The 27,091-nt window shown below is 46.1% G+C and overlaps 1 protein-coding gene across 6 annotated transcripts in view; it reads left to right on the top strand.

The window, feature by feature from the left end:
• tns1b (tensin 1b) overlaps positions 1-27,091 on the top strand; it is a 611,533-nt gene that overhangs the window by 293,127 nt on the left and 291,315 nt on the right. Inside the window, exon 1 of one of the 6 annotated variants that reach the window (XM_067986944.1) lies at positions 6,338-6,427. The exons of the other annotated variants lie outside the window; for them this stretch is intronic. Coding sequence (XP_067843045.1) covers positions 6,386-6,427 — 42 coding nt within the window. The 5' untranslated portion in view covers positions 6,338-6,385. Of the gene's footprint in view, positions 1-6,337; positions 6,428-27,091 lie in introns of those variants that run through there. 6 annotated transcript variants of the gene reach the window in all.

The raw sequence follows: 27,091 nt of genomic DNA, 5'->3' as shown, positions 1-27,091 counted from the left end.
GGCAGTCATTCCATAATGGTGACTACAATACCCATAATCCTCTGCGCTCCAGAAACTGCTCTATCCATTGTGGAGATTTACCATGCGTGCGCCAGGGCCACATTGCATCCTGGGAACGTTGCAGCCCTGCTGTTTGTTGTGAGTGAAACAAGAGAAGAAAATGTCCTTGTTATTTCTCTCCCGGGTTGCTTGCAAGGGTATCCAGGAGATTAATCTTTAATTCTAGGAGACTCCATATCAACAACAATAACTTGCATTAATATCGCGCCTTTAACGCAGTAACACATCCCAAGGTGCTTCACAGGAGCGTAATCAGACAAAAATTGACACCGAGCCTGTAGGGGGTGGTGGTGTGTGTCAGCTTCGCCTCTGACTTCTGAGCGGTCCGAATCGCTCCCACTCCCTGGGTTCTGGACCTTGGACTTATTTGGGGGTTGTGACAAAGTGCAGCAGGCCACTGGTTTTGGTGCAAGAAACTTCAATCTTTATTCAAGAGAGAAAATACAACACGACAATCTTAACACTCTAATAAAATGGGGAACACTTCAGTACACACGAGGGAAATTACAGTAGAAAGGTACCTCACCCCTCCCAATCCCACTTTACTTGCTAAGTTGGACTCTAAAGGGCCAGAGAAAATGTTCACCAAACGAATCCTTGACAGTAATTCACCCAGAGGTAAGTCAGGAATAGATCGTAGAGTGGAAACTTTGCGGATCTTCGGTTTTCTCCCGAGTTGGTTTTCTTTGGTTGCGGTGGCTCAATATTACCCGGTTGGCTGGTGGCAATATTCGGTTGGTTGTTTCGTAAGGCCCTTGTTGCCGCGAGGTGTCTGATGGTCACTGGGACTGTTGCTCTGGTTTCTTCTTGTATGTCGGCCTGCTTCTAGAGCTGCTGACGTTCTCTCTGTTGCCCCCTCGCCTTGTTGAACTGTCGCCTCCCGAGCTGTTGAACAATCCGTTGCCCTTGCAGGTCTGGCTGACCGGTTCTCTCACGTAGGGTTTGTTGGTTTCGCTGGAAGCTGCTCTCCTTCCAGACACAGGCAGAACAAGACAAGCAGAACACAAGCGCCAGCAAGAGCCAGAGAGAGAGCGAGAGAGGTTTCGAGTTTCCACTTCTATATCCCTCTCTTACAATGGTCTTCGTCACTTTAAAAAAGGCACTTCATGTCTGTTTAAACAGTTCTTACAAAGTCCTTAAGAATCTTTGATGGCTTGTGATGGTCCCTCATCATGTTGCAATTGCTTCTCCCGATGTTTTAATTCCGATTTGTAGAGCTTGCCACATAAGGCTTCCTTTTGTATCCAACGTCCTAGGTGTTGATCGGTTTTGCTTTAAAACAAAGACATGCCCCCACCATGTCTGGAGCAGTTGCCTCTTTCAATGGCCGACTGCCTTTCGAATTAGTGCTAAGTGTTGACCACCTGCTGTAGGTTTTTGCGTTAAACAGAGACATGTCTGAAGCAGTAATTCTCCCACATTCCACTGTGTGTGTTGTTGATTCGTCTGGTGACCTCTCACCTATCCTTCCATCTTAGCATTTTAGTCAATGGCCAAAGTTTTACATACTCAGGGAAAAGGTGAATTCCCAGAATTCTTACAGTCGCCCCTACGAGGAAGCGAGTCCCTTAAAGGACGTGGATTCCTCAAAGTGTGAGTCGGCCTAATATTTCATCACCCTGAAATGGTTAGAAAAGACTTCAAAGTCCTTTTCTTTAGGGTTTTTCTCCGAGTTTTGGGGGATCTGTGAATTTTGGGAATCTTATAAGTCACATAAGAAGATATCTCTGCAAACTCCTCCAGCCTTACAACCCTCCGAGATCTCTGAATTCCTCCAATTCTGGCCTCTTGCGCGTCCCTGATTTTAATCGCTCCACCATTGGCGGCCGTGCCTTTAGTTGCCTGGGCCCTAAGCTCTGGAATTCCCTCCCTAAACCCCTCCAGCTCTCCACCTCTCTCCCCCTTTAAGATGCTCCTTAAAGCCTAGATGCAGGGAGGATGTTCCCGATGGCTGGGGAGTCCAGAACCAGGGGTCACTGTCTCAGGATACGGGGTATGCCATTTAGAACCGAGATGAGGAGAAGTTTCTTCACTCAGAGAGTGGTGAACCTGTGGAATTCTCTACCACAGAAGGCAGTGGAGGCCAAGTCATTAGATGTATTCGAGAAGGAGATAGATATATTTCTTAATGCTAAAGGGATCAAGGGATATGGGGAAAAAGCGGGAACAGGTTACTGAGTTAGACGACCAGCCATGATCATTTTGAATGGCGGAGCAGGCCCGAAGGGCCAAATGGCCTACTCTTGCTCCTATTTTCTATGTTTCTATGTTTACCTCTTTGACCAAGCTTTTGGTCACCTGTCCTAATATCTCCTTATGTGGCTTGGTGACAAATTTTGTTTGATAATCGCTCCTGTGAAGCATCTTGGGACGTTTTACTATGTTAAAGGCACTATATAAATGCAAGTTGTTGATGTTGTTGTTGGACTGTGTGCTTGCAATTCATTTAAAAAATAAATATCCTCTAATTTTCTCTTCTGTGCTAACACTGCTGGGTATGGTTTATTGGGCAATAAGTTCCTCCTGGTACCTCATCAACATCAACACCTTCAAGGGTGAAGGACTTCAGTTATGTGGAGAGACTGGAGAAGCTGGGATTGTTCTCCTTAGAGCAGAGAAGCTTAAGGGGAGATTTGATCGAGGTGTTCAAAATCATGAGGTGTTTTGATGGAGTAAATAAGGAGAAACTGTTTCCAGTGGCAGGAGGGTCGGTAACCAGAGGACACAGATTTAAGGTGTTTGGCAAAGGAACCAGAGGGGAGATGAGGAGAATTTTTTTACGCAGCGAGTTGTTCTGATCTGCAATGCGCCGCCTGAAAGGGCGGTGGAAGCAGATTCAATAATAACTTTCAAAAGGGAATTGGATAAATACTTGAAAAGGAGAAATTTTCACAGTTATGGGGATAGAGCAGGGGAATGGGACTAATTGGATAGCTCTTTCAAAGAGCCAGCACAGGCACGAGGGGCCGAATGGCCATCTGTGCTCTATGATTCTATGAGGGATATGGTGAGAAGCTGGATAGATGGAGTGCTTCCATTAAAGGCTCAAAGGGCTTTGCCTGTTCCTAAATTCCCTATGCAACCCTGTGTGTTCTATCTCGCTTTCATATACCACTGTCTCTCCACCCCCCCCAACTTTTGAGTGTGTCTCAGTTTGTCTCTATCTGTTCACCTTTGTCTCTCTTTCTCCTATCTATCTGACTCTCTCTCCCTCTTTCTCTCCCCCCTCTTTGTCTCTTTCTCTCCTCTCTCCCCATCTGTCTCCTCTCTCTGACTGTCTGGCTGGCTCTCTCCCTCTTTCTCTCCCCTCTCTCTCTGTCTCTCTCTCTCTTCCTTTCTCTCTCTCTTTCTCTCTGTTGTAGGTTATTCGGGGCAGGTCAGTAAATCAGTCAGTCTGACAGTTTGATGGTTTGAATTTTCATTATGTTTACAAATGCCCCTCAGTGCTATATGTAATATTTCCAAGTTTATATCCAAATGTAATATTTCCAAGTTATATACATGCGTATGTATTTGTGGCTTTTTATTTGTGTATGTGAATGTATTTTTGTGCCTATGGATGTTTGCATATGCGTTTATGTCTATGTATTAGGGTTAGGGTTAGTATATTTGTCTGTGTTTGTGTGCATTTGTACATATTTATATAACTATGTATATTTGCGCGTAAATTTGTGCCTCTATCTGTGTGTGTTTGTGTTTGCATTTGTGTTTATGTATTTGTAGTTTGTGTGTTGGTATATGTGTTCATGTGTTGGTATATGTTGGTATTTGTGTTCATGTTTGGTATATGGCTGCATGTGTTTGTATTTGTGGTCTTTGTGTTTATGTATACATGCATTTGTAGATGAATATTTGTATGTTTGTTTTTGTGTGCATGTGTATTTGTGTATATATGTATTTATGTGCATATCTGTTTGTATATTTATGTTTGTGCATGTGTGTGTACATGTACGTATTTGTTTTTGTGTACTGTATATGTTTTTGTATGTATGTTTTTATTTATATCTGTGCTTGTATTTGTGTATATTGTGTATTATGTAGGTTGTTACATAAGGTTAAATCTCACGGGATCCAAGGTGAGGTAGCCAATTGGATACAAAATTGGATTGACGGCAGAAGACAGAGGGTGGTTGTAGAGGGTGGTAGTTTCAAACCGGAGGCCTGTGATCAGCGGTGTGCCTCAGGGATCGGTGCTGGGTCTGCTGTTATTTGTTATTTATATTAATGATTTGGATGAGAATTTAGGAGGCATGGTTAGTAAGTTTGCAGATGACACCAAGATTGGTGGCATTGTGGACAGTGAAGAAGGTTATCTCGGATTGCAACGGGATCTTGATAAATTGGGCCAGTGGGCCGATGAATGGCAGATGGAGTTTAATTTAGATAAATGTGAGGTGATGCATTTTGGTAGATCGAATCGGGCCAGGACCTACTCCGTTAATGGTAGGGCGTTGGGGAGAGTTATAGAACAAAGAGATCTAGGAGTACAGGTTCATAGCTCCTTGAAAGTGGAGTCACAGGTGGATAGGGTGGTGAAGAAGGCATTCAGCATGCTTGGTTTCATTGGTCAGAACATTGAATACAGGAGTTGGGATGTCTTGTTGAAGTTGTACAAGACATTAGTAAGGCCACACTTGGAATACTGTGTACAGTTCTGGTCACCCTATTATAGAAAGGATATTATTAAACTAGAAAGAGTGCAGAAAAGATTTACTAGGATGCTACCGGGACTTGATGGTTTGACTTATAGGGAGAGGTTGGATAGACTGAGACTTTTTTCCCTGGAGAGTAGGAGGTTAAGGGGTGATCTTATAGAAGTCTATAAAATATTGAGGGGCATAGATAAGGTAGATAGTCAAAATCTTTCCCCAAAGGTAGGGGAGTCTATAACGAGGGGGCATAGATTTAAGGTGAGAGGGGAGAGATACAAAAGGGTCCAGAGGGGCAATTTTTTCACTGAAAGGGTGGTGAGTGTCGAGAACGAGCTGCCAGAGGCAGTAGTAGAGGCGGGTTCAATTTTGTCTTTTAAAAAGCATTTGGACAGTTACATGGGTAAGATGGGTATAGAGGGATATGGGCCAAGTGCAGGCAATTGGGACTAGCTTAGTGGTATAAACTGGGCGACATGGACATGTTGGGCCGAAGGGCCTGTTTCCATGTTGTAAACTTCTGTGATTCTATGATTCTATATTTGTGTGTGTATTTCTATATGTTTCTGTATGTGTATTTGTGTGTATGTGCATTTGTGTATGTATTTATGTTTTTGTGTGCATGCTGTGAGTTTATGTATTTGTTCATGTGTATTTGTATCTTCATGTAAATATTTTTGTGTGTATACGTGCATTTGTGTGTGAATGTGTATGTTTATATTTGCATGTGTATACATTATGTTTGTGTGTATGTACTAGTGTACATGTATTTGTGTGTATGTATATTTTATGTGTGTCTATGTGTATTTGTGTGTGTGTGTGTATTGCTTTGTGTACATTTGTGTACGCATATTTGTTTGCTGGTATTTGTGTGCATTTAATTGTGTGCGTCTATTTGTATATTTGTGTGTGTTTGTGTACATGTATTTGCATGCGTGCATTCTGTATGTGTATTTGTGTGCATGTATTTGTGTACGTGTATTGTGTGCATGTATTGTGTACATGTATTTGTATGCGTGTATTTGTGTGCCAGTATTTGTGTGTATACTTGCATATTTGTGAATGTGTATTTGCGTACGTGTATTTGTGTTCATGTATTTATGTGCGTTTGTGTACGAGTATTTGTGGGCACGTATTTGTGTGTGTGTATTTGCATATTCGTGTTCGTGTATTTGTATACTTGTATTTGTGTGCGTGTATTTATGTGCATTCGCGTATGAGTATTTGTGGTCGTGCATTTGTGTGTGTGTATTTATGTGCATATTTGTGTGCCAGTATTTGTGTGTGTATATTTGCATATTTGTGAATGTGTATTTGTGTATGTGTATTTGTGTGCTTCTATTTATGTGCGTTTGCGAACGGGTATTTGTGGGTTTGCATGTTTGTGCATGTATTTGTACGTGTACTTGTGAGTGTATTGTGTGCATGCATTGTGTGCGTGTATTTGTGCGCGTATATTGTGTGCGCCTCCATGCTTGCCTATTGCGACAGGAATGCATATTAAGGACATGTTTGTGTCAGATTTCGGAAGGAAACGCATGTTAAGAGTGCCAGCCCATTCGGGAGGGGTCCGTGGAGCCAGGTTTCCTCTACACTGAGTTTAATAGTTTCAGACAGACTGTGTATGTGTGCACAGCAGATGGGAATATTGGCGTTGAACTGTTATCCGTAAGATCATGCAGACACGGACGAGCTTTGCTGCACCATTCAGTTGTCAGGTAATTTATTTTTTCTTCGTGAAGTTGTTTTGTTTGCATCTGAGGTTTGCAAAATCTCAGAGTATCAAAGCAGAAGTTTGCAAGCACCAGGAGATGGAGCAGATATCCCCAGATATGGCTTCATGCCATCTCTTAATTGAAACTCGAATTGATTTGTGGTTTTGAAATGGATTTCAGGGATTATGGACAAGGCTGAGCGGAGGATGCAACTGCTTCTAGCATTTCAATATTTAATGGGCAGAGTGATCCAGACACCGTCAGCATTATCACCAATTACTAACTTGTTTCAGATTCTCGACATTCCCCTCCTGATAATGCTGACTCTCGCAGGGTACAGCACTGTCCAGTGGGACCTCACCCAATGCCCATTCTTCATGTGTGTCGCAGATACTGAGAGTTCGTAGGCAGTTTAACTGTGGGATCAATCCCAACGTCATCCAAACACTTTCCAGCCGGGGTCACTGGACAGAGATCAGGAGCAGGAACCCTGGCTGAATTCCCCTCTCTCCAACCCAGGGGTCACTGGACAGTGATCAGGAGGAGGAACCCTGGCTGATTTCCCCTCTCTCTAACCCAGGGGTCACTGGACAGAGATTAGGAGCAGGAACCCTGGCTGAATTCCTCACTCTCTAACTCAGGGGTCACTGGAGAGTGATCAGGAGCAGGAACCCTGGCTGATTTCCCCTCTCTCTAACCCAGGGGTCACTGGACAGTGATCAGGAGCAGGAACCCTGGCTGATTTCCCCTCTCTCTAACCCAGGGGTCACTGGACAGTGATCAGGAGCAGGAACCCTGGCTGATTTCCCCTCTCTCTAACCCAGGGGTCACTGGACAGTGATCAGGAGCAGGAACCCTGGCTGAATTCCCCTCTCTCTAACCCAGGGGTCACTGGACAGAGATTAGGAGCAGGAACCCTGGCTGAATTCCTCACTCTCTAACTCAGGGGTCACTGGACAGTGATCAGGAGCAGGAACCCTGGCTGATTTCCCCTCTCTCTAACCCAGGGGTCACTGGACAGTGATCAGGAGCAGGAACCCTGGCTGATTTCCTCACTCTCTAACCCAGGGGTCACTGAACAGTGATTGGGAGCAGGAACCCTGGCTGATTTCCTCACTCTCTAACCCAGGGGTCACTGAACAGTGATTGGGAGCAGGAACCCTGGCTGATTTCCCCTCTCTCTAACCCAGGGGTCACTGAACAGTGATTGGGAGCAGGAACCCTGGCTGATTTCCCCTCTCTCTAACCCAGGGGTCACTGGACAGTGATCAGGAGCAGGAACCCTGGCTGAATTCCCCTCTCTCTAACCCAGGGGTCACTGGACAGAGATTAGGAGCAGGAACCCTGGCTGAATTCCTCACTCTCTAACTCAGGGGTCACTGGACAGTGATCAGGAGCAGGAACCCTGGCTGATTTCCCCTCTCTCTAACCCAGGGGTCACTGGACAGTGATCAGGAGCAGGAACCCTGGCTGATTTCCCCTCTCTCTAACCCAGGGGTCACTGGACAGTGATCGGGAGCAGGAACCCTGGCTGATTTCCCCTCTCTCTAACCCAGGGGTCACTGGACAGTGATCAGGAGCAGGAACCCTGGCTGATTTCCCCTCTCTCTAACCCGGGGGCCCCTGTGCGAAACCCGGTTCAGATCAGCTCACTCACCACAAAAGGGAATTGAACCTGGTAACTTGTGGTCTCAGGTCTCGGGTCCATATGGTTGAGGTTCATCATTTACTGAATAGTATTGATGTTGAAGGAGTTGGGCTCTGGGCCGAATCCACCTGTCCTTACTGTCGCAGTGCCAGTTAGTGAAGGGACAGATAATTACCCCACTCCCTCCTCCCCACCATTACCCCTCATAGAGAGAGGGGCAATCAGCCAGGGTTCCTGCTCCTGATCACTCTCCAGTGACCCCTGGGTTAGAGAGAGGGGGAAATCAGCCAGGGTTCCTGCTCCTGATCACTGTCCAGTGACCCCTGGGTTAGAGAGAGGGGAAATCAGCCAGGGTCCCTGCTCCTGATCACTGACCAGTGACCCCTGGGTTAGAGAGAGGGGAAATCAGCCAGGGTTCCTGCTCCTGATCACTGCCCAGTGACCCCTGGGTTAGAGAGAGGGGAAATCAGCCAGGATTCCTGCTGCCTTCAGCCGTCTAGGATTCCATCCCTGAGCTCTCCATCTCTCCTCCTCTCTCTCCTCCATTAAGACCCTCCTTAAACCCCCGGTCTTTGACCAAGCTTTCAATCACCCCCCCAATCTCTCCTTTGGCTGCCATTCACTTTTCCTTAGCCTTTGTTAAGTCCCTTGGGATATTTTTCTATGTTAAAGGTGTGATATAACTGCAAGTTGTGATTCTTGATGATGGAGGAGAGTGCAGTGTGAGGATTGAAGGGTCACTGACATGTTTATTTGATTGAGCGGCTGCAGGGAAATGATCTCTCTCTCTCTCTCTCTCTCTCTCCCTCTGTCTCTCTGTTTCTGTCTGTCCATCCGTCCTACTTTCTCTGGATGTCTCTCTATTTCTGTGTCCCTCTCTCTCTCTGTACTTTCTCTTTCTGTCTATCTCTCTCCTTCTCTCTTTCTCTGTCTCTCTCCTTCACTCTATCTGTCTGTCCCTATCCCTCTTGATCCCTCTCTCTGTCTCTCACCCTCTCCCTCTTTCTGTCTTTCTCTGTCTCCCTGTTTATCTATATCTCTCTCTTTCTCTTTCTCTCCGTATCTCTGTCTCTCCCTCTCTCTGTCTGCCTGACTCTCCTTATCTCTCTTTTTCTATCTCCCTCGTCCCCTTTCTTTGTCTATCTCTTTCCACCCCATCCCTCTCTCTTTCTGTCTATCTCTCTGTCTCTCTCTCTGCCTATTGCTCTCTTTCCCTCTCCGTCTCTCTCTCCCTGTCTCTTCCCTTTCTCTCTGTCTCTCTCTCTCCCCCTTCCTCTCTCGCAGTCTCTCTCCCCCATTCTCTCTCTCTTTCTCTCTCTATCTTTCACTCTCTCCTGTCTCTCTCCCCCTCTCTGTCTCTCTCCCCTTTACTTCTCTCTCTCTCGCAGCTCTCTCTCCCCCTTTCTCTCTCCCTCTCTCTCTCTCTCTGCCTCTCTCCCCCCTTTCTCTCTCTCTGTCCTTCTCTCCCTCTCTATCTTTCCCTTTATTCCCTTCTCCGTACTGACATCAGTGGGATGTTTCTGAGTGCTGCTCTCACAGCAGGAATAGGATTATGTAAATATTTAGCTCTATGTAAAGGGAAATGTGTTTGAGTGAGTTCAGTTAGATGCACACTGACCCCTGAAAACATTTCCAAAGGAAACAATGAAACAGTAAACTATGTAAACCGTATGAGAGCTGTGAGGCTTTGTAATCATATGAAGTTTGTTCACAGGCTGTGTGAGTGAGAAGAGCTTCCATAGCTTTGACTACAGTGCTCAGCTGAGTATTAACACCAGGAGAGCATCACACACAAACTCAATGTGATTTAGGAGCTATCAGATATCAGTTAACCTGTTATTCGTATAGGAGCTGACACCGAGACGCACACGGGCCGTACAGTATCAGACGGGAGTGAATCGTTCCCTTTTACCTGCTGTGTACTGTACGTGTACAGGAGCTGACACGGAGGCACACACGGGCCGTACAGTACCAGACGGGAGTGAATCGTTCCCTTTTACCTGCTGTGCACTGTACATGTACAGGAGCTGACACTGAGACACACACGGGCCGTACAGTCCCAGACGGGAGTGAATCGTTCCCTTTTACCTGCTGTGTACTGTACATGCAGAGGTGCTGACACTGAGACACACACGGGCCGTACAGTCCCAGACGGGAGTGAATCGTTCCCTTTTACCCACAGTGTACTGTACATGAACAAGAGCTGACGCTGAGACACACACGGGGCCGTACAGTACCAGACGGGAGTGAATCGTTCCCTTTTACCCACTGTGTACTGTACATGTACAGGAGCTGACACTGAGACACACACGGGGCCGTACAGTACCAGACGGGAGTGAATCGTTCCCTTTTACCCACTGTGTACTGTACATGTACAGGAGCTGACGCTGAGACACACACGGGCCGTACAGTACCAGACGGGAGTGAATCGTTCCCTTTTACCCACTGTGTACTGTACATGTACAGGAGCTGACACTGAGACACACACGGGCCGTACAGTCCCAGACGGGAGTGAATCGTTCCCTTTTACCCGCTGTGTACTGTACATGAACAAGAGCTGACACTGAGACACACACGGGCCGTACAGTACCAGATGGGAGTGAACGCCTCTCCTCCGTGTCCAGCTGGGTGGGACTGCGCTCGCCTGGCTCCATTCTTATCTATCCAGTCGTAGCCAGAGAATCACCTGCATTGGCTTCTCTTCCCGCTCCCATACAGTTACCTCCGGGGTCCCCCAAGGATCTATCCTTGGCCCCTCCTATTTCTCATCTATATGCTGCCCCTTGGCGACATCACCCACAGAGATGACATCAGATTGCACATGTAGGCTGACGACACCCAGCTCGACCTCGCCACCACCTCTCCTGACCACCCCACTATCTCTATGTTGTCAGGCTGCTTGTCCAACATCCAGTCCTGGATGAACTGAAATTTCCTCCACTGAAACATTGGGAAGAACAAAGCCATTGTCTTCGGTTCCTGCCACAAAGTCCATTCCCTCGCCACCGACTCCATCCATCTCTCTGGCAATTGTCTCAGGATGAACCAGACCATTTGCAACCTCTGCGTCCTATTTGACCCTGAGCTGAGTTTCTGTCCCTATATCCTCCCCATCACAAAGACCGCCTACTTCCACCTCCCGTAACATCGCCCGTCTCCGCCCCCGGCCTCAGCCCACCTGCTGCTGAAACCCTCATCCATGTTTTTGTTACCTCTAGACTTGACTATTCCAGTGCTCTCCTGGAAGAGAAGTTCAGAGAGGGAATTCCAGAGCTTAGGACCTGGACAGCTGAAGGCACGGCCGCTAATGATGGGGTGAAGGGAGGGGGGAGGCAAAATTGAAGGAACGCAGAGTTCTTAGTGGGTTAATAGTATCATAGTAGGTACAGCACAGAGGGAGGCCATTCGGCCCATCGTGCTTGTGCCGGCTCTTTGAAAGAGCTATCCAATTAGTCCCACTCCCTGCTCTTTCCCCAAAGCCCTGCAGATTTTTTCCCTTCAAGTATTTATCCAATTCCCTTTTGAAAGTTATTATTGAATCTGCTTCCACCGCCCTTTCAGGCAGCGCATTCCAGATCAGAACAACTCGCTGAGTAAAAAAATTGATTCCTCATCTCCCCTCTTGTTTTTTGGCCGATCACCTTAAATCTGTGTCCTCTGGTTACCGACCCTCCTGCCACTGGAAACAGTTTCTCCTTATTTACTCTATCAAAACCCTTCATGATTTTTAACACCTCGATCAAATCTCCTCTCAACCTTCTCTGTTCTAAGGAGAACAACCCCAGCTTCTCCAGTCTATCCACATAACGGAAGTCCCTCATCTCTAAACCATTCTGGTAAATCTCTTTTGCACCCTCTCTAAGGCCTTAACATCCTTTCTAAAGTGCGGTGCCCAGAACTGGACACAATACTCCAGTTGAGGCCTAACCGGTGATTCATAAAGGTTCATCATAACTTCCTTGCTTTTGTACTCTATGCCTGTATCAATAAAGCCCAGGATCCCATATGTTTTTTTAACAGCTTTCTCAACTTGACCTGCCACCTTCAAAGATTTGTGTATGTGCACCCCCAGGTCTCTCTGCTCCTGCACCCCCTTTAGAATTGCCTCTCCTCATTCTTCCTACCAAAATTCATCATTTCTCTGCGTTAAGTTTCATCTGCCATGTGTCTGCCCATTTCACCAGTCTATCGATGTCCTCCTGAGGTCTGTTACTATCCTCCATATTGTTTCCGAGTTTCGTGTCATCTGCAAACTTTGAAATTATACCCTCTATACCCAAGTCCAGGTCATTAATATATTTCAAAAAGAGCAGTGGTCCTAATACTGACCCCTGGGGAACACCACTGTATACTTCCCTCCAGTCTGAGAAACAACCGTTCACCACTACTCTCTGCTTTCTGTCCCCGAGCCAAGGGTTGTAGGGCTACAAAAATTTACAGTGACAGGGAGATAGATACACAAAAGGCCATGAAGGAATTTAAATACAAGGATGAGCATTTTAAAAATCGAGGCTTTGCTGGATTGGGAGCCAATGTAGGTCAGCGAGCACAGGGGTGATGGGTGAACGGGACTTGGTGCGAGTTAGGATACGGGCAGCAGAGTTTTGGATGAGCTCAAGGAAAGATAGAGGCCGGAGATTTGTGAAGGGATCTGCTTGGCGTTGCAGCTTTCCCCTACACCCTGGCCATTCCTTTGACCCAGTGTGAGCTGCCGGCCAAGGAGCTGAATGTCCCATATTAAAGTGCCACTGAATGAATAATTATCCTGGCCTCCCACCTGACACTTTGTTATTCCAGAACGAACCTGCTGCATGAATTCATGCATGGGTATAGCTTCGATTGGGACTGATTAATGTTTGAAGGATGTTTCTGCTGCTGAACTGACCTTCTCAGCACAGGCCCTTATAAGTCCCAGCAGCACTGCCCGCAGACTCACAGCTCCACATCCTTGTATGGAAACCTGGCTGCCATGTTTATTTATTGCAGATATGGGACACAGGCAACAGAGTCAGACAAATAGTGTAACGGGGAAATATAACCAGGACAGAAAATAAACAGGGACTCTGTACAGTTACACAGTGAGTGACCCTCACCCTGAATAAACAGTGACTCTGTACAGTCACACAGTGAGTGACCCTCACCCTGAATAAACAGTGACTCTGTACAGTTACACAGTGAGTGACCCTTACCCTGAATAAACAGTGACTCTGCACAGTTATAAACAATTTTACAACACCAAGTTATAGTCCAGCAATTTTATTTTAAATTCACAAGCTTTCGGAGGCTTCCTCCTTCGTCAGGTAAATGTTGACTCTGTACAGTGACTCTGTACAGTTACACAGTGAGTGACCCTTACCCTGAATAAACAGTGACTCTGTACAGTTACACAGTGAGTGACCCTCACCCTGAATAAACAGTGACTCTGTACAGTCACACAGTGAGTGACCCTTACCCTGAATAAACAGGGACTCTGTACAGTTACACAGTGAGTGACCCTTACCCTGAATAAACAGGGACTCTGTACAGTTACACAGTGAGTGACCCTCACCCTGAATAAACAGTGACTCTGTACAGTTACACACTGAGTGACATTACCCTGAATAAACAGTGACTCTGTACAGTTACACAGTGAGTGACCCTCACCCTGAATAAACAGTGACTCTGTACAGTTACACAGTGAGTGACCCTCACCCTGAATAAACAGTGACTCTGTGCAGTTACACAGTGAGTGACCCTCACCCTGAATAAACAGGGACTCTGTACAGTTACACAGTGAGTGACCCTCACCCTGAATAAACAGTGACTCTGTACAGTTACACAGTGAGTGACCCTTACCCTGAATTAACAGTGACTCTGTACAGTTACACAGTGAGTGACCCTTACCCTGAATAAACAGTGACTCTGTACAGTTACACAGTGAGTGACCCTTACCCTGAATAAACAAGGACTCTGTACAGTTACACAGTGAGTGACCCTTACCCTGAATAAACAGTGACTCTGTACAGTTACACAGTGAGTGACCCTCACCCTGAATAAACAGGGACTCTGTACAGTTACACAGTGAGTGACCCTTACCCTGAATAAACAGTGACTCTGTACAGTTACACAGTGAGTGACCCTTACCCTGAATAAACAGTGACTCTGTACAGTTACACAGTGAGTGACCCTCACCCTGAAAAAACAGGGACTCTGTACAGTTACACAGTGAGTGACCCTTACCCTGAATAAACAGGGACTCTGTACAGTTACACAGTGAGTGACCCTTACCCTGAATAAACAGTGACTCTGTACAGTTACACAGTGAGTGACCCTTACCCTGAATAAACAGTGACTCTGTACAGTTACACAGTGAGTGACCCTCACCCTGAATAAACAGGGACTCTGTACAGTTACACAGTGAGTGACCCTTACCCTGAATAAACAGGGACTCTGTACAGTTACACAGTGAGTGACCCTTACCCTGAATAAACAGTGACTCTGTACAGTTACACAGTGAGTGACTCTTACCCTGAATAAACAGTGACTCTGTACAGTTACACAGTGAGTGACCCTAACCCTGAATAAACAGGGACTCTGTACAGTTACACAGTGAGTGACCCTCACCCTGAATAAACAGGGACTCTGTACAGTTACACAGTGAGTGACCCTCACCCTGAATAAACAGGGACTCTGTACAGTTATACAGTGAGTGACTCTTACCCTGAATAAAGAGTGACTCTGTACAGTTACACAGTGAGTGACACCTACCCTGAATAAACAGTGACTCTGTACAGTTACAGTGAGTGACCCTTACCCTGAATAAAAAGGGACTCTGTACAGTTACACAGTGAGTGACCCTCACCCTGAATAAACAGTGACTCTGTACAGTTACACAGTGAGTGACCCTTACCCTGAATAAACAGCGACTCTGTACAGTTACACAGTGAGTGACCCTTACCCTGAATAAACAGTGACTCTGTACAGTTACACAGTGAGTGACCCTCACCCTGAATAAACAGTGACTCTGTACAGTTACACAGTGAGTGACCCTTACCCTGAATAAACAGTGACTCTGTACATTCACACAGTGAGTGACCCTTACCCTGAATAAACAGTGACTCTGTACAGTTACAGTGAGTGACCCTTACCCCGAATGAAGAGTGACTCTGTACAGTTACACAGTGAGTGACCCTTACCCTGAATAAACAGTGACTCTGTACAGTTACAGTGAGTGACCCTTACCCTGAATAAACAGTGACTCTGTACAGTGACACAGTGAGTGACCCTTACCCTGAATAAACAGTGACTCTGTACAGTTACACAGTGAGTGACCCTCACCCTGAATAAACAGTGACTCTGTACAGTTACACACTGAGTGACATTACCCTGAATCAACAGTGACTCTGTACAGTTACACAGTGAGTGACCCTCACCCTGAATAAACAGGGACTCTGTACAGTTACACAGTGAGTGACCCTTACCCTGAATAAACAGTGACTCTGTACAGTTACACAGTGAGTGACCCTCACCCTGAATAAACAGTGACTCTGTACAGTTACACAGTGAGTGACCCTTACCCTGAATAAACAGTGACTCTGTACAGTTACACAGTGAGTGACCCTTACCCTGAATAAACAGTGACTCTGTACAGTTACACAGTGAGTGACCCTTACCCTGAATAAACAGCGACTCTGTACAGTTACACAGTGAGTGACCCTCACCCTGAATAAACAGGGACTCTGTACAGTTACACAGTGAGTGACCCTTACCCTGAATAAACAGTGACTCTGTACAGTTACACAGTGAGTGACCCTTACCCTGAATAAACAGTGACTCTGTACAGTCACACAGTGAGTGACCCTCACCCTGAATAAACAGGGACTCTGTACAGTTACACAGTGAGTGACCCTTACCCTGAATAAACAGTGACTCTGTACAGTTACACAGTGAGTGACCCTTACCCTGAATAAACAGTGACTCTGTACAGTTACACAGTGAGTGACCCTCACCCTGAATAAACAGTGACTCTGTACAGTTACACAGTGAGTGACGCTTACCCTGAATAAACAGTGACTCTGTACAGTTACACAGTGAGTGACCCTTACCCTGAATAAACAGTGACTCTGTACAGTTAAACAGTGAGTGACCCTTACCCTGAATAAACGGTGACTCTGTACAGTTACACAGTGAGTGACTCTTACCCTGAATAAACAGTGACTCTGTACAGTTACACAGTGAGTGACGCTCACCCTGAATAAACAGTGACTCTGTACAGTTACACAGTGAGTGACCCTCACCCTGAATAAACAGGGACTCTGTACAGTTACACAGTGAGTGACCCTCACCCTGAATAAACAGTGACTCTGTACAGTTACACAGTGAGTGACCCTCACCCTGAATAAACAGTGACTCTGTACAGTTACACAGTGAGTGACCCTCACCCTGAATAAACAGTGACTCTGTGCAGTTACACAGTGAGTGACCCTCACCCTGAATAAACAGTGACTCTGTACAGTTACACAGTGAGTGACCCTCACCCTGAATAAACAGGGACTCTGTACAGTTACACAGTGAGTGACCCTCACCCTGAATAAACAGTGACTCTGTACAGTTACACAGTGAGTGACCCTCACCCTGAATAAACAGTGACTCTGTACAGTTACACACTGAGTGACCCTTACCCTGAACAAACAGTGACTCTGTACAGTTACAGTGAGTGACCCTTACCCTGAATAAACAGTGACTCTGTACAGTTACACAGTGAGTGACCCTAACCCTGAATAAACAGTGACTCTGTACAGTTACACAGTGAGTGACCCTCACCCTGAATAAACAGTGACTCTGTACAGTTACACAGTGAGTGACCCTCACCCTGAATAAACAGTGACTCTGTACATTCACACAGTGAGTGACCCTTGCCCTGAATAAACAGTGACTCTGTACAGTTACACAGTGAGTGACTCTTACCCTGAATAAACAGTGACTCTGTACAGTTACACAGTGAGTGACCCTCACCCTGAATAAACAGTGACTCTGTACATTCACACAGTGAGTGACCCTTGCCCTGAATAAACAGTGACTCTGTACAGTTACACAATGAGTGACCCTTACCCTGAATAAACAGTGACTCTGTACAGTTACACAGTGAGTGACCCTCACCCTGAATAAACAGTGACTCTGTACAGTTACACAGTGTGTGACCCTTACCCTGAATAAACAGCGACTCTGTACAGTTACACAGTGAGTGACCGTTACCCTGAATAAACAGTGACTCTGTACAGTTACACAGTGAGTGACCCTCACCCTGAATAAACAGTGACTCTGTACAGTTACACAGTGAGTGACCCTTACCCTGAATAAACAGTGACTCTGTACAGTTACACAGTGAGTGACCCTTACCCTGAATAAACAGTGACTCTGTACAGTTACACAGTGAGTGACCCTTACCCTGAATAAACAGTGACTCTGTACAGTTACACAGTGAGTGACCCTTACCCTGAATAAACAGTGACTCTGTACAGTTACACAGTGAGTGACCCTTACCCTGAATAAACAGTGACTCTGTACAGTTACACAGTGAGTGACCCTTACCCCGAATAAAGAGTGACTCTGTACAGTTACACAGTGAGTGACCCTTACCCTGAATAAACAGTGACTCTGTACAGTTACAGTGAGTGACCCTTACCCTGAATAAACAGTGACTCTGTACAGTTACACAGTGAGTGACCCTTACCCTGAATAAACAGTGACTCTGTACAGTTACACAGTGAGTGACCCTTACCCTGAATAAACAGGGACTCTGTACAGTTACACAGTGAGTGACCCTTACCCTGAATAAACAGTGACTCTGTACAGTTACAGTGAGTGACCCTTACCCTGAATAAACAGTGACTCTGTACAGTTACACAGTGAGTGACCCTTACCCTGAATAAACAGTGACTCTGTACAGTTACACAGTGAGTGACCCTTACCCTGAATAAACAGGGACTCTGTACAGTTACACAGTGAGTGACCCTTACCCTGAATAAACAGGGACTCTGTACAGTTACACAGTGAGTGACCCTTACCCTGCTGAATATGAAGTTGATTAAACAGTGGTTGATGATGATACAATTATGGAACCTGGGGAAGAGTATTAAATAAGTTAACAACCACAACAATAACAACTTGTTTTTATACAGCGCCTTTAACACTGTAAAACTTCCCAAGGTGCTTTGCAGAGGTGTAATTGGACAAAAGTTGACACATGAGGAGATCTTAGGACAAATGACCAAAGTCTGGTCAAAGAGGGAGGTTTTAAGGAGCGTTTTAAAGAAGGAGAGAGAGGCAGAGTGGTTTAGGGAGGGAATTCCAGAGCTTAGGGCCGAGGCAGCTGAAGGCACGGCCGCCAATGGTGGGGCGAAGGAAATCTCTGGTTTCTGAAGGATAGAAGATGGGAGGCCAGCCAGGAGAGCATTGGAATAGTGCAGGGGTGCTGATTAACTGGTTCCAAGTGTTCCTTTTCATGTGTGAGTCCAGGTAGTGTAAGCCAACAGCTGTTCAACCTTGAAAGCATCACATTTGAGGACAACTCTTTCTAGCTGAAATCACTGATTAGCTATCAAAAACAGGGGCCCGAGGTAAGGTTTTCTCCCTCTTTAGCCTTGTGGAGAGAGAGTGGAATAATCCCAGTCGATGCATTTCCACTGCCTCAGCTATCTTGTGTCGGAAAGTTGAATCAGTCAGTAACCTCTAAACATGTTCTGGTGCAGCATCATGGTTGAATATAGTGTTACTGTCTCAGGTTATTGAACCTAGCCCTTCCATAGAATCATAGAAATTTATGGCACAGAAGGAGGCCATTCGGCCCATCGTTCCTACTCTGTGCGATCCTTTCTCCAAGGGAAGAGTGTGAAGATACAAAAGCAACAACTGTGTGAGCACCTGCCCTGGACCTTGGGATGTGTTTAGAGGCAGGTTGTGTTAGTTCCCATCCATTCTCCTTTCTCCTCTCCTCCACTGAAGGAAAGACTTGCATTTATACCACATCTTTCATGACCTCAGGACATCCCATGCACTTTACAGGCATTGAATTTTTCTATGCATACAGGAGCATGAGTCCCAAAGGCTGTGATGCCTACCCAGTGCCAGGGTTCAGGACATCTCCTCAGGGCTGAAGAAGAACTTGGAGTGGGAGGGGGAGGATCCAGTTGTCGTGGTCCACATAGGTAGCAACGACATAGGTAGGACGAAGAATAAGATTCTGCTGAGAGAGTTTGAGCAGCTAGGGACTAAACTAAAAAGCAGTACCACAAAGGTGATAATCTCTGGATTATTACCTGAGCCACGAGCAAATTGGCATAGGGTCAATCAGATCAGAGAGATGAATGCGTGGCTCAAAGATTGGTGTGAGAGAAGTGGGTTTCGAAACATGGGTCACTGGCACCAGTACTGGGGAAAGAGGGAGCTGTTCCGTTGGGACGGGCTTCACCTGAACCATGCTGGGACCAGAGTTCTAGCAAATCGAATAACTGGGGATGTAGATAGGGCTTTAAACTAAATAAAGTGCGGGGGGTGAGGGTCCCGGTGGAGAGAAATCTAGAATGCTAAAGAGAAAAGACAAAGAAGCAGTGCAGGAAAGTGATTGGGGTAAGGTTAACCAGATTGTGTCAGGAAGGGACAGAGCGTAGAAAGAAAAGACAACAAATAGGGTCCGGGTAAGAAAAAATGGTAATAAGACAAATAGGGCCAGAGTACAAAAAAATGTTAAGATGTCTAGAAATGTTAAAAAGACAAATCTAAAGGCACTGTATCTGAATGCACGAAGCATTCGTAATAAGGTAGAGGAATTAACAGCACAAATAGATGTAAAGGGATACGATATAATTGCAATTGCAGAGACATGGCTGCAGTGTGACCAAGGCTGGGAACTGAATATCCAAGGGTATTCGATATTTAGGAAGGACAGGCAAAAAGGAAAAGGAGGTGGGGTGGTGTTGTTCGTAAAGGATGAAATCAGAGCAATAGTGAGAAAGGATATTGGCTCAGAAAATCAAGATGTAGAATCAGTCTGGGTGGAGTTAAGAAGCACCAAGGGGCAGAAAACACTGGTGGGAGTTGTCTATAGGCCTCCAAACAGTGGTGGTAATGTAGGGGATAGGATCAAACAGGAAATTAGAGATGCATGTAACAGGGGTACTACAGTAATCATGGGTGACTGTAATCTGCATATAGACTGGCCAAACCAAATTAGCAATAATACTGTGGAGGATGAATTCCTGGAGAGTGTACAAGATGATTTTTTAGACCAGTACGTTGAGAAGCCAACTAGGGAACAGGCTATACTAGAATCGGTATTGTGTAATGAGAAGGGGTTAATTAATAATCTTGTTGTGCGGGGTCCTTTAGGGAAGAGTGACCATAACATGATAGAAATCTTCATTAAGATGGAAAGTGAAGTAGTCCAATCCGAAACTAGGGTCCTAAATCTAAACAAAGGAAACTATGAAGGTATGAGGAGTGAGTTGGCTATGATAGATTGGGAAGCTTCATTAAAAGGCATGATGGTGGATAGGCAATGGCTAACATTTAAGGAACGAATGCATGAATTGCAACAATTATACATTCCTTTCTGGCGCAAAAAGACAAAAGGAAATGCGGCCCAACCATGGCTAACAAAAGAAATTAAGGATAGTATTAGATCCAAAGAAGAGTCATATAAAGTTGCCAGAAAAAGTAGCAAGCCTGAGGATTGGGAGCAGTTTAGAATTCAGCAAAAAAAGGACCAAGAGATTGATTAAGAGAGGAAAAAATAGAATATGAGAGTAAACTTGCAAGGAACATAAAAGCGAACTGTAAAAGCTTCTACAAGTATGTAAAAAGAAAAAGATTAGTGAAGACAAATGTAGGTCCCTTACAGTCAGAAACAGGAGAATTTATAATGGGGAACAGGGAAATGGCAGAGCAATTAAACAAATACTTTGGTTCTGTCTTCACGGAAGAGGACACAAATAACTTCCCAGAAATGCTAGGGAACCAAAAGTCTGGTGAGAAGGAGGAATTAAAGGAAATTAGTATTAGTAAAAAAATAGTGCTGGAGAAATTAATGGGACTGAAAGCCAATAAATCCCCAGGACCTGATAATCTGCATCCCAGAGCACTAAAAGAGGTAGCCATGGAAACAGTGGATGCATTCGTTGTCATCTTCCAAAATTCTATATATTATGGAACAGTTCCTGCAGATTGGAGGGGGGCAAATGTAACCCCACTATTTAAAAAAGGAGGGAGAGAAAACAGGGAACTACAGACTGGTTAGCCTAACATCAGTAGTAGGGAAAATGCTAGAATCTTTGTTGGGGTGGCAGGCAGTGACTAGTGGGGTACCGCAGGGATCAGTGCTTGGGCCCCAGCTAGTCACAATATATATCAATGATTTGGATGAGGGAACCAAATTTGATATTTCCAAGTTTGCTGATGACACAAAACTAGGTGGGATCGTGAGTTGTGAGATGGATGCAAAGAGGCTTCAAAGCGATTTAGACAAGTTGAGTGAGTGGGCAAGTACATGGCAAATGCAGTGTAATGTCCTATAAATGTGAAGTTATCCACTTCAGAAGGAAAAACAGAAAGGCAGACTATTATTTAAATGGTGATAGACTGGGGAATGTTGATGTCCAAAGGGACCTGGGTGTCCTTGTACACCAGTCACTGAAAGCAAACATGCAGGTGCAGCAAGCATTTAGGAAGGCAAATGGTATGTTGGCCTTTATTGCAAGAGGATTTGAGCACAGGAGTAAAGATGTCTTACTGCAATTATACAGGGCCTTGGTGAGACCACACCTGGAGTATTGTGTGCAGTTTTGTTCTCCTTACCTAAGAAAGGATATACTTGCCATGGAGGGAGTGCAGCGAAGGTTCACCAGGCTGATCCCTGGGATGGCAGGACTGTCACATAAGGAGGGATTGGGTCCATCGGCCTGTATTCACTTGAGTTTTGAAAAATGAGAGGGGATCTCATTGAAACATATAAAATCCTGACAGGGCTAGACAGACTGGATGCAGGGAGGATGTTTCCCCTGGCTGGGGGGTCTAGAATGAGGGGTCACAGTCTCAGGATACGGGGTAGGACATTTAGGACTGAGATGAGGAGAAATTTCTTCACTCAGAGGGTGGTGAACCTGTGGAATTCTCTACCATAGAAGGCAGTGGAGGCCAAGTCACTGAATATATTTAAGAAGGAGCTAGATAGATTTCTAGACACAAAAGGCATCAAGGGGTATGGGGAGAGAGCAGGAATATGGTATTGAGATAGAGGATCAGCCATGATCATATTGAATGGCGAAGCAGGCTCGAAGGGCCGAAAGGCCTACTCCTGCTCCTATTGTCTATGAAGTGTAGTTACCGTTGTAATGTGAGAAATGCAGGAGCCAATGTGAGCACAGCAAGATCCACAACAGCAATGTGATAATCTGATTTTATTGATGTTGGTTGAGGGATGAATATTGGCCCCAGGACTCAAGGGGAACTCCCCTGCACTTCTTTCAATAGTGGTCAAGTGATCTTTTACATCCACCTGAGAGGGCAGACAGGACCTCAGTTTAACATCCCAGCTGAAAGACATCACCATCTGACAGTGCAGCACTCCCTCTGTACTGCACTACAGTGTGAGGCTAGTTTTTGTGCTCAAGTCTCTGGAGTGGGGCTTAGAACCCGTGACCTTCTCACTCAAGGGGCAAGAGTGCGATGCACTGAACCACAGCGAACACCAATTAGCAGCAGGCTCCTACTGGGCCCACCCACATGGGCAGTGATCACTGCAGCACCACTGCAGTCTTCATGTGTGATCTGAGACTATGTCGGGAGGCTGCCAGAGGACACCAGACCTGAACCCAATCAACTCACATAGTTAGAGACATCGGAATTGCTCGACAAAGAAAGACCAAGGCCCATCTTGTTCACCTTCTAGCTTCCTGGTAATCAGTACTGGATTATCTGCCCCCTCAGTATTGGATTATCTGCCCCCTCAGTATTGGATTATCTGCCCCCTCAGTATTGGATTATCTGCCCTCTCAGTATTGGATTATCTGCCCCCTCAGTATTGGATTATCTGCCCCCTCAGTATTGGATTATCTGCCCCCTCAGTACTGGATTATCTGCCCCCTCAGTATTGGATTATCTGCCCCCTCAGTATTGGATTATCTGCCCCCTCAGTATTGGATTATCTGCCCTCTCAGTATTGGATTATCTGCCCCCTCAGTATTGGATTATCTGCCCCCTCAGTATTGGATTATCTGCCCCCTCAGTACTGGATTATCTGCCCCCTCAGTATTGGATTATCTGCCCCCTCAGTATTGGATTATCTGCCCCCTCAGTATTGGATTATCTGCCCCCTCAGTATTGGATTATCTGCCCCCTCAGTATTGGATTATCTGCCCCCTCAGTACTGGATTATCTGCCCCCTCAGTATTGGATTATCTGCCCCCTCAGTATTGGATTATCTGCCCCCTCAGTACTGGATTATTTGCCCCCTCAGTATTGGATTATCTGTCCCCTCATTATTGGATTATTTTCCCTCTCAGTATTGTATTATCTGTCCCCTCATTATTGGATTATTTTCCCTCTCAGTACTGGATTAACTGTCCCCTCAGTATTGGATTATCTGCCCTCTCGGTATTGGATTATGTGCCCCCTCGGTATTGGATTATCTGCCCCCTCGGTATTGGATTATCTGCCCCCTCAGTATTGGATTATTTGCCCCCTCAGTACTGGATTATCTGCCCTCTCAGTATTGGATTATCTGCCCCCTCAGTATTGGATTATCTGCCCCCTCAGTATTGGATTATTTGCCCCCTCAGTATTGGATTATCTGCCCCCTCAGTATTGGATTATCTGCCCCCTCGGTATTGGATTATCTGCCCCCTCGGTATTGGATTATTTGCCCCCTCGGTACTGGATTATCTGCCCTCTCAGTATTGGATTATCTGCCCCCTCGGTATTGGATTATCTGCCCCCTCAGTATTGGATTATTTGCCCCCTCAGTACTGGATTATCTGCCCCCTCAGTATTGGATTATCTGCCCTCTCAGTATTGGATTATCTGCCCCCTCAGTATTGGATTATCTGCCCCCTCAGTATTGGATTATCTGCCCCCTCAGTATTGGATTATCTGCCCCCTCAGTACTGGATTATCTGCCCCCTCAGTATTGGATTATCTGCCACCTCAGTACTGGATTATCTGCCCCCTCAGTATTGGATTATCTGCCCCTTCAGTATTAGATTATCCGCCCCCTCAGTATTGGATTATTTGCCCCCTCAGTACTGGATTATCTGCCCCCTCAGTATTGGATTATCTGCCCCCTCAGTATTGGATTATCTGCCCCCTCAGTATTGGATTATCTGCCCCCTCAGTATTGGATTATCTGCCCCCTCAGTATTGGATTATCTGCCCCCTCAGTATTGGATTATCTGCCCCCTCAGTATTGGATTATCTGCCCCCTCAGTATTGGATTATCTGCCCCCTCAGTACTGGATTATCTGCCCCCTCAGTATTGGATTATCTGCCCCCTCAGTATTGGATTATCTGCCCCCTCAGTATTGGATTATCTGCCCTCTCGGTACTGGATTATCTGCCCCCTCGGTACTGGATTATCTGCCCTCTCAGTACTGGATTATCTGCCCCCTCAGTATTGGATTATCTGCCCCCTCAGTATTGGATTATCTGCCCCCTCAGTATTGGATTATCTGTCCCCTCAGTATTGGATTATCTGCCCCCTCAGTATTGGATTATCTGCCCCCTCAGTATTGGATTATCTGCCCCCTCAGTACTGGATTATCTGCCCCCTCAGTATTGGATTATCTGCCCCCTCAGTATTGGATTATCTGCCCCCTCAGTATTGGATTATCTGCCCTCTCGGTACTGGATTATCTGCCCCCTCGGTACTGGATTATCTGCCCCCTCAGTATTGGATTATCTGCCCCCTCAGTATTGGATTATCTGCCCCCTCGGTACTGGATTATCTGCCCCCTCTTTGTTGGATTATTGATGCCTACACCCCCCATGCCCCCTCCTCGTGCACTGGGATTGTGTGAGGGCATTGATTGCTGAGCTACGTGCAGTTATTAAACAGTCCGGTTACAGAGCAGGGGTGCAAGGTGAACTCAAGTAATCCTGTTTCAAGATGTTTGTGGCCCGAGGAATGTGAGGAATTCCTGCCGCAGGAAAATGATACGATTAGGATTTAATTGAAGTGAAAGAATGTAAATAAATTTAGTCAGGACTGAAATCTGAACCTGCTCTCCCGAATTCACACGAAACCCTGTACTTTTGCCCCACCCCTCGGTATTGGGAAGCACTTTGATATTTCTCGGTGTGTGACACTCTTCCCTTGGAGAATCATATGAAGTAGTGGAAGGATTCGCAGGCTGATTTTCAGTCTGACAGGCCGTGTCACGAACGCTCCTTCCACGGCCGTAATCATCTTTATACCAGCCGATAGGGGGTTTAGTCTTAAACAGCGGGATTGTTGTATGGGCTCCCACAACCTGTATGATGAGGGGGGGGGCAACCACACCCATTGGACGTGAGTTTGGAGCCGCGTTAGAAGCCTGCACCTCCTGACTCAGATGCTTCCACGACTTAAGGCTCACTCTTGCTTTCGAGGTGACTGCCACGTACTGCGCCCTGGGCGCTCTCACTCTTGATATTGTCTCCTTCTCTGTTCCTCCGACTCTGGTCTCTTGTCCAACCACTCCCTCCCTTCACCTCCCACCATTGATGGCCGTGCCTTCAGCTGCCTAGGCCCTAAACTCTGGAACTCCCTCCCGAATCTTCTCCGCCTCTCTCCCCTCCATTAAGACCTTCTTTGAAACCTACTTCTTTGCCCAAGTTTTTGGTCACCTGTCCTAATATCTCATTCTTTGTGAAGTGCCTGGAATTTCTTTTCTACATTAAAAGCTTTATAGAAAGTCATGATGTGGGTCGGGTGGAGAGAAATGAGTATTGAATAGAGATAAGTTGACACGACTTGTCATTGACTGGTTAGGAGCTTTCATAGCAGGTGTGTGGTCTGTGCTGAGGTTCCTGATTTCACATCTGCAGCAGGTAGGGACTACACTTGACCGCAATGCACCTGGGCTAAGGAGAGGGAGGAAAAGAAATCAACAAGGGTTCCTGCTCCTGATCGCTATCCAGTGACTCTCGCTAGAAAATGTACACGTGCACAGATGTTGGGTAAGGCCGGGTTCAGGCTCGGCTGTGATGATTCCCATGGTAGAATGTCCTCACTGTATAGGCTCACACATGGAGAATGGCCGCTTGGAGCAAGTGCAAGTGAGCGGTCAGCAGCGGCGGGATCCGTCGACAATCGACACCTTCGCGAGAGGAATTAGAAAAGACGCAATCACCGGAAAAGATTTTGAGAGCAGGATACTGCACAATATCCCTGCCTGGTGTGGGAATGATGCTTCACTTGGCAGTGTGCTCTCACACCGATTTTTGCACTGCACTTCTGTCTGCTTATTGTTAATCCACCTTGTTTCTGTCATATCTCTGAGACGGGGGGGAAAGGAATGGGGGTGGGAGCAGGAGTGCCCAGACGGTGCCCAGACTGCCCAGACGGTGTTGGGTCACGCCCGAATGGTGTGATGCCACGGCGCCTGTGAGAATCGAAGGTGTACGTGATGAAAGGCGTGATTGGGCGTGTTTGTCAGCAGAAGCGTTTCAGCCCCTGCCCTCATCGAAGGAGATTGAGTAGAATGGGCCGATATTCTCCAGAGTTTAGAAGAATGAGAAGTGATCTCATTGAAACATATAAGATTCTTAGAGGGCTTGACAGGGTAGATGCTGAGAGGCTGTTTCCCCTGGCTGGAGAGTCTAGAACTAGGGGGCATAGTCTCAGGATAAGGGGTCGGCCATTTAGGACGGAGATGAGGAGGAATTTCTTCACTCAGAGGGTTGTGAATCTTTGAAATTCCCTGCCCCAGCGGGATATGGATGCTGAGTCATTGAATATGTTCAAGGCTGAGATCGATAGATTTTTGGACTCTCGAGGAATCAAGGGATAT

The sequence above is a fragment of the Heptranchias perlo genome, chromosome 7 (assembly GCF_035084215.1).
Source record: "Heptranchias perlo isolate sHepPer1 chromosome 7, sHepPer1.hap1, whole genome shotgun sequence".
Classification (NCBI taxonomy): domain Eukaryota; kingdom Metazoa; phylum Chordata; class Chondrichthyes; order Hexanchiformes; family Hexanchidae; genus Heptranchias; species Heptranchias perlo.
The sequence above is the reverse complement of the archived record's forward strand: the minus strand, read 5'-3'. Positions and strand labels throughout refer to the sequence as shown.